At 42.0% G+C, this 16,223-nt stretch overlaps 1 protein-coding gene across 1 annotated transcript in view; it reads right to left on the bottom strand.

The window, feature by feature from the left end:
* The window catches only part of MAMDC2 (MAM domain containing 2), a 55,557-nt gene extending 41,146 nt beyond the window's left edge, over positions 1-14,411 (bottom strand). Inside the window, exons 1-2 of the mRNA XM_058044563.1 lie at positions 14,345-14,411; positions 13,816-14,295 (exon numbers count right to left, since the gene is read on the bottom strand). Of these exons, the coding sequence (XP_057900546.1) occupies positions 13,816-14,295; positions 14,345-14,411 (547 nt within the window). The remainder of the gene's footprint in view (positions 1-13,815; positions 14,296-14,344) is intronic.
* Positions 14,412-16,223: the final 1,812 nt, after the last annotated feature.

The raw sequence follows: 16,223 nt of genomic DNA, 5'->3' as shown, positions 1-16,223 counted from the left end.
TCTGAAAGGTTCTGTAAGATTCATCGAGGCTCCTGGTCAAGAGGAATGACAAAAGTCAGAGGGTCTGCAAGGAAATTGGTGTGTTTTTCCCTGACCTGCTATATGAACACAAAACAGCGTGTTTTGGATAAAGGCGTAGGGTAAAAGAGAAGAGGGAGAGAGATGTTAATTAAAGAAGGAGAGAGAGAAAGAGAGAAAGGAAGGAAGAAAAAGATGACACCAGTCCTGGCTCTAGTATTGAACCAGCTGGGGTGTCCAGGGTCCTGGAAGTGCCCAAGCATCTGGGCTTTGCAGAGCTACCTTCCTACAGGTAAGTTATCCCTGCCTGGAAATAAGTTTCTTGCCTTCTATGTGAATCGGCTACCACACATGGTACATTCTTTTAGACCTTTATGGAAATAGTCCAGAGGGCTTTGATAGTTTTCGGTGGTCTTCATTTCCCCCTACAGTCCACACCCACTTCTCACCCTCAATTCTGTGCCTGCACTGTACTGTGTCGTGCTTATCTCCACATTATTATTATTAAATATTATGCAGTTGTGCAATAAGCTGGTGAAATAGGAGAATAAAGCAGTAAGTATAGACTAGTTCATTACAGTTGGTGTTTTAAAAGCAATTAATTTAATTAATCGCTTTAGATGAAAATTAAAAATATGTTGCAACTGGAGAAAAGAGCAAAAACAATTATTTGGAGTATTACTTATATAATCGGTTTGATTTAATCTGACCAGGGAATCATCAACGATGAATAAAATTTTGGAACTGAGCAACCCATCTCATGCTCATTGCTGATGCTCACTAAAGTTGTCACAGTAGTGGTCCATCCTCCCTCACAGCTTATGGCTCTTTGGTTGTGGATGCTTGCAGACTGTTGCTGTCACAAGACTACTGGCATTAGTTAGAGATGATGGGCAGCAGAAATGGTTGATAGAGGACTGACAGAGATCACGATATTTCAAAATTTTTATAATTCTCTCAGCTTTCTGGAAAAAATTGATTTATTGTTTGGCAATATACTGACATAAGAAGCTGGTAGAGATAAAGTGATTGGAAAGCAGAGCCATGACTCCTGGTTAAATTTTGAAATTCCACGCTGCATATCAATTCCTTTTTGATCTGGACTCCTTCAGCAGCCTCTTCAACAGATATGGTGTGGTCTACCTATCTGATGCATTCATGGCTTTGGAGAACCTACCACTCCTAAGCTCTCCTCCATGCCTTTGCAGGGCTTTTTCTTGCCACCTTCAGGCACCTCAGGGGACAAGAGTGACCACAGCAGCACTAATGGAAACCCTGCAGCAGCTTCCCTGGGCACACCATGCAACCTCCTCAGCAGCCTGTGCTTAAATGCACAGACCCCCTGGCCAGGTAAAGCCTGCAAACATCTTCCCAAAAGATTCCAGGCTGCCTTCTTCCATCAGGCCAGAGCAAAACATTCCTGTGAGGCCCCTTCTGTCTGCCACCCTTCCCTGCCAGGGGGTACACTGCAGGACAAAGCAGCTCATACAAAATCAGATGGTACAGCCACTACATTAGAAAAGACCTTATGAGGATGATTCAGCAAGTGCAGATGTCCAGCAAGCAACAATTCCATTTTCCAGCAAGTTTCAAAGATAAAGTAGGAGGTTTTGGCCTTTTCACAGAATTGTTTAAATATTTTCAGTCTGTGGACTTCTGTCGAGACTTCTTACTGCTCTGGGCTTCAACTGTCTCACAGTGGACTAACCTGCAGGTCAACCATAGGCATAGCAATAAAACTTCCTTCTAGATGCATAGCTAACAGAAAACACAAAATAGTCTCTCTCAAAAAAAAAAAAAATAGAAAAACAAATCAGAAAACCAGCACAAAATCTAAGGAACCATGAAAAGAGAACTTTTTTAACTAACAGAAGAATATCTAGCTGACCCAGCACAGGAAAAGATTCTCATTCCTATGCTAGTAAAGGATGATTGATCATGTAACCCTATTTTTGGCTTCAACATCCATCAGCTGTGAATTTATATTCACTTTATACTCACTCCAAATTTATAGAAAAACAAACACTGATTACTGCTCTCAGGTTTCTACCTACATGTGGTAGTCCAAACTACACATACCACTCAACTTATTTCCATATAAGACAACTTCACTGTGCAAGGTTCTCTCTTCTTTTTCAAACAAACCACAGTTACTGCCCTAATAACTCTCCAGTTTGACACTCAGTTTAAAATAACAACTAGAAGTGGCTATATTTAGAGAACAATCTGGTATTGGTATAAAGCTTCTCATGTTTCCACTCAAGCACACAAGAATATCCTTGGCCAAGAAAGAAATGTCTCTGTAAAAGGTCTTGTAAGAATTCAAATGCAAAGCAATGACTGTGTAGGAACTAGAAAAGCTTCATTCATTTGAATTCCTTCTGCTTGTTAGTGAACTTCAACTAAACTTCTGCAAAGCTCAGCTTAGATTAGCACTGCCTGGCTCCATGAATGCATATTCAAAATGTTAAAGGTCACTCTACTTGAAATGCTATAAAACAACATCTTAAAATGAAGCATTTCTATAGCTAGATGTGAGTTTTTGAGGCTGTCTGTGAAGATGTTAATACTGACAGTGAGCACTGTGAAGCTCAATATTAAGCTGCAGATGGAAACATTAAGCAAACCTGTATAATGACACAGACTAGAAAATGCACTTTATTCTGTACAGTGTCAGATTTTATAGCTGCTTGTGCCCACATTATCATGTTGCTAAGGCCTACCTCTAAGGGAAGAAAATATCTAATATATCCAGATTTCTTGAAACATTTATTGCTGCTATATTTGTTAGCTTTTAAAATCCAGGCACCAGGATAGCTGCACTTGCAGTTTGTGTTTGGCTATCTCTGTGTATTCTAGCACTCAAGACAGACTTTATTTTCCTTAAGAGGTCAGGAATTGACACAATCAAAAAGTAGTTTACACAATGGAAAACCATATCCAAATTTGCTCTCAGCTAGGGGAGTAAACCAAACTGTAGCTCAAAGCCAGAGAAGGACTAGAAGTTCCTCATTTTCTTGCAGCCTGTATTGAGTAAATTTTCTGAATTGAACAGTTAAAGATGACACCAAACTGTCAGGCTCTATAATGGAAAATTAATGACTATGGAGTAGAGGCAAAATATAACAACATTGGCATTACTCCAGTTCTTACTGTTGTGCTACTGTAATCATACAGGACAAAACTGACACTTGGGTACACAAATATGATTCTCCTGGGATAAAAAATATCTCTGGAAGATTGTGAAGCATGAAGAAATGTGTCACCAGGTACCCAGTCTGCTGGTTCCAGCTTGTGCCTAGAGCCCGCAAATGACTGTGATTGTTTGCCACAAGTGTTTACATGTCCAAGGCAGAGAATATAACTTGCTGTACATCTGGCACTCAGGAGAAGGAGAGAAGATGGGATTTGCTAGGAGCAGACAACAGCAATAAATACTGATAATGACCTGCAGGCCAGCTTGAGGATACATGGCCTGGGAGAATTAAGGATTCTTATTTCCCAAACAGATGCGAGGGAGGGAGCACAGACATCTACATCTGTTTCATCACCTGCTTGAACATAGTGGTGAGCTGAGAGCAACTCAGAGTCAATGTTCATTCATTCATCGGCTTCCCGGCTGGCTCCAGAAAACAATGATGCCAGTTACCATCAACTCTCTCATATGGCCTAAAATGAACTCAATTCACTTTGGCCAAACAGCTGCAAAACTGTGGTCTCAGTTAAGTTGGTTCACGTGCAGAATGATCTGCCAAGATTAGATGGAGCACAACTATTTTGCTAAAACTTCCTCAGGATAACAACCATGTCTAAACAGAACACAGCAAAGCCAGGCTTTCAAACGGAAATTACTAAAAAGGTAGGAAATTATAAAGAACAGATCCTGTCACAAAATGCATCAGAGCACTCTACACTTTAACCTATATGCTTCCCATGAAATTCTGCAGCCATAAGCATTAGAAACATTAGCTACATGACAGTCAAGCTCCAAAGATACCAGTAACCAGCAAGTTCTCCATATCCTGCTTACAACTAAGAGGTCATTAATCTAACAGGATCTACAACAAACTAATTTCTTCTCTTGCATGAGGGCGCAGAGATTTCATATATACATACATTCAAATGGATCAGAGATTTCATATATACATACACATAGCATGTGACTATTCTGTTTAATTCTTAACTTTAAAAGGAACCAGAATTTTCCTGTGCATGAAGATATCTCTGAAAGGCCACTGCAGTAGGTCTTTTTTAACTTTCAGTCAAAAATACAAAGATGCCACAGAATCACAGACTAGTTAAGGTTGGAAGACACCACCAGAAATCATCTGTTCAGACCCTCCTGCTCAAGCAGGGCCACCTACAGCCAGTTGCTGAGGACCATGTCCAGACAACTTTTCAGTATCAGCTGGAATGGAGACCCCACAGCCTCACAGCCACCCTCACAGTGAAAGAGTGGCTTCTTGTTGTTCAGAGGGAACATTCTGTGTTGTAGTGTGTGCCTATTGCCTCTGGTCCTGTCAATGGGTACCACCAGAAAGAGCATGGCTCTGTCCCCTTTGCACCCTCCCTTCAGGTCCGTCTATTTATTTATAATATAAACTTCCCCCTCAAGCCTTCTTTTCTCCAGACTGAACAGTCCCAGCTCTTGCAGACTTTTCTCACACTAGAGATGCTCCAGTTTCTTAATCATCTTCACAATCTTTCACTGGGCTCTCTCGACTATGTCCATGTCTCTCTTGTACTGGGAAGGCCAGAACTGGACAGGCCTCCAGACAGGGCTCCAGCAGTGCTGAACACAGGGAAAGGGTCACTCCTGAGCTGCTGGCAACACTGCTCATGCAGCCCAGGCCTTGCTGCCACGAGCTGCCCTTGCCACAAGGACACATTGCTGGCTCGTGTCCAGCCTCATACCCACCAAAGCCTCCAGGGCCTTTTCTGCTGAGCTGTTCCTAACTAGGCCACAATATAAAAAACATGGAATGTTTTCCCAAAAGACCCTCCAGTGCTCACAGATCTTGCAGCATCCATAAAGATTTTAATTCAGAAGTGACTTTGCCTTACAGGTGCCTATAACTCCATAAACCTGGCTGGATTCTTATAGCCAGGCACCAACCTTATCATCTAACCCTGGAATGAACAGACAGATGTTAAGTGGTGTTTGCTGCGTTCCACAGTTCTCTAACCCAGAGAAAGCACTCATCCTACCTGCTGACTCCAGCCTTTTTCAAGGGCCTTCTCAAGTAATGTTCATGGTATGTTCTGAAAAGCAAAAAACCATGTTCCAGGCTGGAATAAACACTGTTTAGCAAACATGAAAGAGGCTGGCGAAGGGAGTCATATTTTCATTGCCAGATCTACAAATGAATTATTAAGTTCATTGGACAATTAAGGTTCCCCATGTTATGTAACTGCCGAGGATTTCTACTGCGAGAGAAAAGTTCTTTTTGGAGCACTTAAATATTTTACCAAAGAGAAGTGTTTACAGAGTAAATCTAAATTTTGTTTAGTGCCTTAGAACATGATCTTTAATGTTATTACTAGAAAACAGGGAAATCTGGTTATTCACAGGTATGATCAGATATAATTGTCTGTCTTCCTTACTCTCCAGGTGTAAAATTTTGCGACAAATGCATTAACATTTCCCTAGACTTCACTGTCACACAGAAGCCTGCTCCAATCTTTCCGAAGCATGAGGGACAGACAAGGCAACAGTCTCACAGTATTGATCAATTGTTAGTGATGTAACGTCCAAAAAATAAGATCATCTGAAATATGGATAATTACCTCCTTTAATAGCTTTGTATCTCAATATGGTTTTGTATACAACAGCTGTAAACTGCTCTTGCATTACTGTAGTTCTTTATGCATTTTTAATATCAAATACATTTTGCGGGCCAGGAAATTTTGAAGAGACTTGGCACATCACAAGAGTGCCTCTTAAAACATTTTAACAGTTTGCTAATTGAAAACTCTGAAGACTCTGTTTCCTAAAAGACTTTGGCTAATGTTTCAAATGGAAATCTAATTACCATGATTCATGGTTATTTTCATACTAGACTTACAAGGTTTTCAGAACAGAGAGAAGCACTAGTAACATGTAGCTCACACTCTATCAGAGAATATATCTATTCAAAACAGTATTCAAAGTACACCAACACAATTACTCACACTTGAAGAATAGTCTCAAATACTGATCTTGAGCCACATTTGGCAAAGGAAAATGTGTTGGAGGAAAGAAACAGCCAAATAGTGTAGAATACACTGTTAATCAAAGACCACTATACTGTTAGGTAAAATTGTAGGAATCTTTGGCTTGATTGTGATGTGAAGAAGGACTACAATAATCACACGTTAATCTCTGGCTGTCTGGAGATACAGTGAAGGATGGGGCAAAAGAGGCTTACTTTTTTCCTTGGGAGCAATAAAACTCTTCAAATTCTATAAAGCATTCTAAGCAATCAAAGCATTATATAAAAGTACATGGATGACTGTGGCCTTTTATCTGGCCTTCTGTAGCACAACAACAAAAAAAGTATTGTTAAGACAGTAAAAACACAAACGTTAAAGAAAAATCTCTCCATTTTTTAAAGTATATTTTCATGAGATGTAACCACAGAAGATTTGGCCCTATTTGGTAAATTTAATCTGTCAGTAATTACAGCTTTGCTTGCATTGCTCTTGCACACAGTGGCTGGGGACGAAACGTCTCAGAAAGTAACATCATGGGAGAGCTCCAAAAAAAGTGAATAAAACCGGCTAGTTGTAACTGGTTTGGACTTACTTTTTCAATAAGCTTCCAAATATTTCTACTGAACAGCATCCTATATAATGAGAATCAGGCTGATTCTATTAAAGTTTTAACAGTCTGGACCGTGTGCAAGATGAACAAATCTTCTTTACTAGCAGAAGTGCTTATGGAGTATCTGTGATCATCCTTTCAGCACAAGTGCAAGCTTACTTTTCCTCACTACAGATCTTGACTCACACTGGATCTTGACCAAAATTTATAGTGAAAATTTCTTCCCTTCCCTCCAAAAAATGAACTGGCAAATGATTGGCTTTCTTCTTCTTTTTTCAAAATTATTATGCATGTAGTGTAATAGGTGTAACAACCACAAAATATTGCCTAATAGCCTTTTACTGATAAAAAAGCTCATGCCATGCTGCATCTTGAAATTCCTGAAAGAAGCTTAACATCAGTTCATTTGCATCTTCCATTCTTTTTCAGAAAGCTGAAAATATTTCTAGCAGTTTTCAGTGATTTGCATGTCTGTACTTGAATTTTAGGTAACTTCAACATCATCTGCAGGGCCAGGGGTTACACACAAGTGATTTTTCTGACTGAGGTGATTTCACCTCCATCACAACTCCCAAATTCTCTTTTGCCCTCCTACAGTTCTTTCTTTTTTTTTTTTTTTTCTAAATTCAAGTGGCAAATTATCTATTTTCATTACTTTTATGCAAAACGAAGTCCAGCCTACTGTCAGAAGTGCAAGGTATATTCAGTAAACATTAATTTTCTGAGAGCCATCCTCCCTCTCTTGTGGCCAGATTCTATGGCTCAGTGCAAAATGCACTACAGCAGTTGTTGACTCTGTAAGTGCTGAATCAGTAACAGCTGTATGTGAAAATACACTTAGGAGAACGTTACCATTCTCTGGAGAAGAGGAATGCTTTGAAACTCATCTCTCATGTAGTGACTCACTGACAACAGCTTGGGCTTTGTTTGCTCCCCTGCGGCAAATGGAAAGGCCAGACTTATCACAAGTGTCATCATGCACAGGCAACTGCTGCTGAAGCTCTTGATGGACATAAAGTGCCCTTGGCTGTCTTTTTTTTCGCACAAGACCTGCCTCCGAAGATGGAGAAAAATACACTAATAACTGTAATTTGGGCATAGCTCAATAAAAATGCCAATACCCAGGAACCTAGGATGGACGTTACACCTGGGCAAGCAAAATGTAAGATTCTGGGATCTGGGACCAGCAAGACAAGGGATAGGCTGGAGCAAAATGGAATGCTCCTCACACGTGGTGCTACCATTAAACTGCCAGTGACAGCCTGAACAGGAAAACCGTATGAAGAAAGGAGTTGTTAAAACCAGAGTGGTGGATGAGTAGTCAAAGTAGAGTGTACAGGAGAAATGGCACCAGAAGTAAAGGAAAACAAGAAGAACATGAGAGTCTAAATGTAAAAGAAGTTTTTTTCTTTCCCCGCTCCTCAGTAAGGACAGCTGTCTCTCTAAATTCAATTACTTTGGCCAGGAACACCAACATTTTAATTAACAGATCAAGGCAAAACAGACCATATGCCAATCTAAGGGCCGCTACCCTCCATCAAACAGCACTCAGTGCAGAGATGCCGTGGCTACAGGTTTGGAAATCCCAAACCAATAAGCTCCTGTGGCAGGGAGAATTCATCAACTGAGAACTTGCCAGCAAACAAGCTCTGGGGTATGCCAGCCCAGTTCTGCTGCAGCTAGGTATAAGCTGGTGCAAGTCTCCTTGACTCCCAAATACACAGTGATCTCACAACAAACACGAGACCACTTGTCTCGTACAAGAATTGTACAAAGCCAGCAATGTTACAAGTTTTCTTTACATTTTCAAATTATGTATTTCCAAACATACAAGAAAGTACTGTAGATAGATGGAAAGAAAACTAAGCCTTCAAATGTGCTGATTTATTTGCCAATAGGTTTGTAATGAAGCACGACAGAGCATATATCAGACGGGAACTGTGTTTGCTGTGCCACAAAATCTAGGATTGCCAATTATCACCTGCTTCATTACTCTGCATATTACAACCACATGATGTGACATTCAAGATCAGAGAGCTCAGATCAAAAGAGGTCAATTTTAAGTCATATGGCACAGCTGTAAATACAAGCTATTTAAATGGTATGCAGGCAATGTTTAGATTTGAGATTCCTTATGCTGCTGCTCTCACGCCTGACTTATCTGATGGCCTGCAATAGCTGTCCTGTCTCTTGAAATTATTTTCCAAAAATTTTTAAGAGTAGCAATGCGATAAATCTGTTCCAAAAGACAAACTTCAGTTTCCTGAAGCTACTGTTATTGATGTTGCTTGCTTTCTATAAATTGTTACCTGGTGCACTCTTTGGAGTGCACCGCAGGAGCAGCATCTTGGAATAGGCAAAAATAGGCATATGCTTTAAGAATAAGAAAAAATGGCCATATTTGTATGTAATGTAATCCATTGCATCACTCTTCTGAGTGAAATCTATCTCTTTTCCTTCAAAATACTGCAGAAAGAAAAGCATTATTAAACTCCTGAAATGTGGGCTATTAAAATGTACCCTTGGTGACATGAGATATGAAGAAATACACACTTCCAGAATTTCTGAAGGAAAGCAACACTCAAAAATAGGTATTTGAAGCTGTCAATTATCCTATGAGAGCCAGGTGCATTCAGCTGTATTAACTACCAGTGACAGCTCTAGCGTTTCAGTGCTACAAAACTCATTAGGCACATGAAACAATGGTCTCTAGCTTTTTGGAGCACATTGCCAATATAAAATCACTCTTCCTTATAGGTTGCTGTCATAATAGACAAGTTTCTTATCTAGTGATTAAATCCAGGCAAGCAGATGCAGCATAGCAAACTCCATTAGGGCAGAGTTAAGCTGAAAGCCAAAATGCACATTATTTTTAGCAGTATTAAACCGGTCTCTGTTACAGTGAAGGGCAATGGAAAATAAAGCATACCCACAGTTCACACAAAGTGCTGTACAGATATTCTAAGCAAAAATGTAAACATTGCCCAGAGTCACAGAAAAGACATGCCATTGTTATTGCGTTTAATGAAATTTATCTCTAATAATGTTTGTGAGCAGGATGTTCTTACCATCATGTTATGGCCAGCTCTGTGCTGGCCATGGCTAAGTGTAAGGTTTGGCAAAAAATGCCCAAACTTAACATTTTAGAATGCCTACAATTGAACCAAGGCTGTGTTTCCTACTGCTGTTTCAAGTGGGTCTGCATGGTTTTATTAATTACTCAGCTGAGTAATTAATCTGCCTATCACACACAGCATTTTCCTTTGTTTCAAAGACTATTTTGGATTTCCAGAGCACGTCTGTCATCTAAAATAATTGTGCAATTTGGTTAAAGAAAATCTCAATATTATTTGATGAATCTTACCCTACACGGTTTGACAGCATGTATTAGAATTAACTGGTATTTCTCTTGCAAACACATATGCTCCTGACAAAAAAAGTGAATTCTTGTGAAAATCAGCCACTTTGCATCTGCAAAGCTCTATGCCCCAAAATAACTGGACATGAACTCATGCTCCATACACCTGCAGGTGTTAGTAGAACCAGCATGGTGTTCAAGCTTCTCAACTATCTCTAACTAGTATAGTAGTGATGAATATAGATGTGATTCCTAAATTTCCTATCCATTGGTTGAGTCCAAGAGTATAATCTTTGTCTTGTATTCTGAACTTAAAGTAAAATTATCTGTTCAGAGGCATCGTGAATGCAGTAACATTTCTGTGGGAATGCCTACACCACGGAAATGAAAATGGACCATTGTGCCCTCTGTTTATGCATAGCAGAAACTCACAAAGCTTTCAGATCTTATCACTGGTAACATACAAATTGATCTGTCGCTTATTTCAGAAGCGGGATTACATAATGATGCTCTCTTCCTAAGCAACAACATTACAATGTTTCTTGTGTAGCCGGTATCCTACAAACACCTGAAACAGAACAGCAGAACGTTGGAATTTCCCATGCTACACTGAAAACAGAACTGGCTCCTTAGGGATCACACTGTCTCAAGCCTGATGCTGTGCTTAACCAGCCTGGGCCATGACCTCAGCTGGGTGTGCTTCCCAAACCACCCCAAGGCTCACCAGAAATTTATATCCACTTTATATCCAGCTTTTTCTGTATGTTATGTTTTCCCTTGCATGGTGTTTGTCTGCTAAAATCATCATAGTTCTAAAAGGCAAACACTGAGCTAGCCAGTCACTGAAAAAGCTGACAGTTAAAAAAAGCACCTTGATATGCTTGAAGGTCCTGTTCCTGAATTCAGAGTCATGTGAGAGAGCTTGAGGCTGACAGAGGGGTTCACTGAAGCAGAGGTTTTATGGGAGCACAGGTTGACTCGACAGATGCCTGAATTGTTTCCTTTATAGCCGTTCCCACAAACAGCCACTTCACTAGGGCCGGCTTGGCCAGTCTTGAGTAAAGCACTTAGCAGTGAAACAGCTATCCTTTGTAGCACTGAGTATTTTCTTTTGATTTGCACTTGATTAAAATAGGCCCTAAAATGCCAGTTACAGGTAACAAAACTTTAAAAATTAAATTTTTTTCAATTATGAAAATTCTAAAATTAAACAAAAAAAATTATTGTATGCTGGAACTACTGGAACACTAAAGAGAAACCAGAAACATTTAAAACAGCAGCTGAACCTTAGAAATACATTCATTTAAGTGGGACTGTGTAGCTGCAAACAAAAGCAAAACTTATACTTCCTTTCTGTGTGCCTGGCCCATCAGAAGATGCTGGCTTCCCTGGCAACTGGGCAAAATACTTTCAAGTACGGAGTGGAATTTTCTGGGCATGGTTTTAGTTATATTTACATCACCTTGACAGTTTGGCACAAGACTACACTATTGAGACATTTATAAGATGCAAGAACTTGCACTGCAAGTCACATAATCCCTGTTAAAGACCCACTGAATGCAAAGTTGCTTTGTTATTTTAAAATGTTATTTGTGCAATTTCTATAGCACAAATAACATTTTAAAATAATAAAGCAACTTTGAAGCAATGCAAGGAGAAACTGAACAATTCAAAGCTAAGCTGTGTCTCCTGTTCTCAACCTCCTCTGTTGTCCCAGTAAATCACCACAGGCACATACACTGACCAGCAAATACCAGAACACAGTGATGCCAAAAGGGGCATGGTTTTATAAGACAAAAGAATGAAAGAGTGTCTAAGGAAGGTTAGTTTTGCACACCTGCTGTGTAGATTACAATGGATTCTTTTCAGCTAGGTTTAGCTGTGATTCTATGAATGCATTTCTGAGGAGACTAATAGAATACCCCGTGCGCCAAATGTTTGCACAGAATGTCTTGCTATGATCAAATTACAGACTGCACAAAAACTGTTTATAATGGAAATCCTGACAGAACTATGCCTATTACGAGAGCTGGTATACCACACATCCTCCCAGAGTACAGCAGTTCAGTTATGTATCTCTGAAAATGAGATGTGCAATAACAGAAGCCACGCAGCTGCTGGTCTGTTTGTTTGTAAAGAAAGATCAAACTACGGTAACTAAAATTGTGTTCTGTGCACCAAAAAAAGCAGGCTGCTGCTGACCCAAAGCCCTGGTCAAAGGTCCTTATATCCTGGAACACTGCAGTGTGGATGCGCACAACATGATACACACCCACTTGTGCAGGTTTTGCTCCCAGCAGCTCCTAGTCCCTTGGAGCTGAATCAATACCACTACCATGCAGCTGCCTGTAAATCACAAGGAGGAAGTAAGTGCTGCTTTGCAGACAGACAGACTAGGAGGGCATGGTGTTGGGAGGCATAGCTGGGACAGTAAAGATGGTAACTAAATTTCTACTAATACAGGAAATTTCAAAAATACAGGAAAATCTATGTATATTTAAATAAATAAATACACTAAGAAATATACATCAAATAAGAGAAAAAGCACATATTTCAATGATTACGTCCTTGCAGGTTTTTCTGAGTTAGGGTTTTTTGTACATTCTCAAAGCCTACTGAGTAAACTAAAAAGTAACAATGAAGGCGACTTATTTTGCCTAGGTGAGAACTGGGTATGAATCAGAGGGAAAAAATAGTTTTTCTCAAATGAGAGACAAGTGGAATATAAAACTGGACCAGCCAGTTTTGAATGGAGCACTGATTAATGGTTTCTGAGAAGCTGTCTATCTCTTTGTATCTGTACTCACCTCTTCATTATTCTTGGCACATGTTTTTGGACTTAAAAACTTTAAAAACACATAGTCTCTCTTTCTGTGTGAGCACAGCTTTCACTTCACGAATGACAATTTTGTAAACACATAATCAAAACTAAATTATTTTATTACCCAGTTACAACTATGCTGTGTATATTTTTGTTTAGTCTTTTGTTCATGTAGATTCTGTCAAATATTGGAGCCCACACTGAAAACTTACCAAGCAGTCAGAGCTGCATCAGTCACTGTGCAGTAACTGATTATTCTATTCAACAGCATTTAGTCTTGTAAAGTCTAGTACAACTTACTGAAAGACTTCACTTTTTCTGTTGAACTGGACATACTACAAATCAGAGAAAAGTCTTAATTGAACATGTCGCAAAGATACTCTTGGCAAAGACTGTCTCTTGCCCTTGAAATGCATCCACTTTTGGAGTAGAACCCAAAATACATTTAGAAAGAAAATAATGCATAAGGAACGCACAAGGAAAATAATGGGTAAGGAATGGGACCGATGTGACTGGTCTTTTTAGAAAGAGGTCTTATAAAAGACACCTCTTCCCAACAAAACGTGAAAGACAGAGAAAGCAAGGAGACCTCTGAGGCATCCTGCAGAAACCTGCGGAGATACCAGTGCCGGGGGAGCGCAGACGCCTCCCCGCAGGGCCTGCCCGTAGTCAGGGGGAGCGCAGCGAGGATCCCGACGGTGGCCGCTCCCCGCGAGCACCGGGCGGCCCCGCCGGCACCCGGGATGCGGCCGCGGGCCGGGGCGGCGCCGCGGGAAGGTGCGCGGGGAGCTGCGCCCGGAGCGGCGGCGCTCTCACCTTCGCCGTGCAGCGTCCAGGGCAGATGCGCGTAGTCCCACTGGTAGCCGCAGGCGCTGTCCTCGAAGGTGCACGACCCGGGCGAGAGCAAGGCCGCCCCGGCGAGCCGCAGAGCTGCAAGGACAAAACGAGCCGCGGTCACGGCGCGCCCGGCCCGGGGGCCGCCGCCGCCCCCGAGCCCGGGCGGGCGGGAGGCGCCGCTTACCGAGCGCGGCGAGCAGGCAGAGCCGCGGCATCTTCCCCGGGGCGCGGAGAGCGGCGGGAGCGCGGCCTGGGCACCCCGGCCGGCGGGGCGCGGGCAGGGCAGGGCAGCGGCCGGGCAGGCGGGGCAGGCACGGGGAGGGACGGCGGACAGCGCGGGGGGCGGCCCGTGCCGCTCCTGTCGTCGAGCGGGGCTGGCCCCGACGGTGGCCCGGGGCCGGAGCGGCTGAGGCTGCAGTGCCCTCCAGAGCGGGGGCTGCCGCCGCCTCTCCGGGCAGCCTGCGGAAGAGTATCCCTCCCCCCGCGCGGGGAAAATGTGCTTTCGTACGTTTAAGTGTTGTTTTCCCGCGTTTCAGCTTGTACGCAGCGCATCGCTCCCGTCCTTGTTTTACCATCGCTGGGTACCACTCGAAGAGCTTGGCTCTGGCTGACGCAGTGCCTGTCAGGTGTTTGTGCACAACAGGAAGATCACCACTCAAACACATCTGCAGAGGATGAGGGGGCTCCCACTGCACCAGAGCTCCCGTGTTAGCATAGCTTGCCTGTCTGTCCTTCCCTTCCACTAAACCGGACCTTCAGAGGACCATGGCAGGGTACCCTGGCACTTTTAGCTAAGAATGGTCCAGCAGCTCCTGAGATGCTCCAAGTGCTGTAGTTCATCAGTTTACAGAGCAGCTCAGGACTGGACCACAAGAGACATCCAGTCCAAACTCTGCTCAAAGCAGAGCCAGTTTTGAGCTTGGAGGTTGCTCAGTTGGGGTTAGATAACCTCCAAGGCTGGTTGGCCTGGCTGGGCCTGGCTCCAATCCTGGGCTGTTTTTGTGGGGAAAGTGGGGAAAGCATTCCTTGAGAATGCTCTGAATTTCCACTGCTTCAGCTGTGCTACTCCCTCTCACTCTCCAACCATGCGCCACCCTGATGAGTCCTGACGCTCCATTTCCTCTGTCCCTCTCCTGTCCAGGACTGCTATTGGATATTGCCAAAGCTGCCTCTCTTCGCAGCTGAACTCTCTCGTCACAGGACAGGGTGTCCAGGCCAACTGCCTCAGTGGCCTTCTCTCACCTCACATCTAAAAGGGATTAAGATCACTTAATTTGTTGCATTGCAAATACAGAAATTCTGAATTATTTGTCTAATCAGAGCTGCAGACATAGCATACTTTTCAGATTTGACTGGTGGCACACAGTAGTATTTAAAATATAGGCTTCCATTTTATTACCATGCTTTAATATCAAAGCATTCAGTGAATAGGACCACTAGAGACCCCTTTTGTTACTCTCCAGGACCATAAAAGGACTTCCAGCAGGAGGTGGATGTGTGTAAATTATATTTAGGGAAGTGATATTTATGCGTTAGATAAGAAACACCTTTTAATGAATATGTATGATTATGATGGATAAACCTCCACTTGAAAAGTCTCACCTCACACACAGAATGAAAAGAGTTTGATCCTCTGTGTGTCCTGTGCAGATAAAGAATGCCTGCTTTCTAATCCTTCAAATTGAGTTAGAAAGTTTATTCTGGCCAATTTCAAGATCTCCATTACTTGATTAGCTAAATTTCTCCAGCAGTTTGACACATGCCTATTTTTACACAGAATTGAGTTTAGTGCATTATCTAGAATACACCACTTCTGGAAAGCTGATGGCACAAATAGCCTTTGGATGCTGATGATTCACCAATATAAGCACTCACTAAGAACAGCTGAAGTGGCTCATGCCCTCATTTTTTTCCTTGCTTGTTTCCAAGGTGTTCCACCTCTTAGCAGAGGTGGCTTAACTTCACATGTCAGCCACCCAAGTTTACAGCACCATGGGTAAACTGGTTATAAAAACTGGCACCTGCAGCCAAGGAAGTAGCAGGTGTGTGTGAATGAGATGGCATTAAAATTGCTGAAACTGGTGTAAAACCTCAGTGGCCCACTAAACTCCTTTCCAAGAACTGTATAGAAGACATTCTCCTTAATAATGAATTTTTAAAAGCATTTTGCCCCTTATTGACTCATGTTTCCTGAAATCTCACCCCATCCTTTCCTGCTGCTGATTTGATTAAGTTGTCCTCTTCATATCAGGGAGTAACATAATCAAGGCCATGCTAACCAGGCAACCTCGCAAGGGAAAACAAATGTCAGAAGCACCATTAATTGTTATATAGGAGTATTTGAGAGGTACAAAAGGCTTCTGCAGATGGCTGAGTTTAGCTCCATA

This window comes from Melospiza georgiana, chromosome Z, assembly GCF_028018845.1.
Source record: "Melospiza georgiana isolate bMelGeo1 chromosome Z, bMelGeo1.pri, whole genome shotgun sequence".
Lineage (NCBI taxonomy): Eukaryota > Metazoa > Chordata > Aves > Passeriformes > Passerellidae > Melospiza > Melospiza georgiana.
This window is presented reverse-complemented; position numbering and strand designations above follow the sequence as displayed.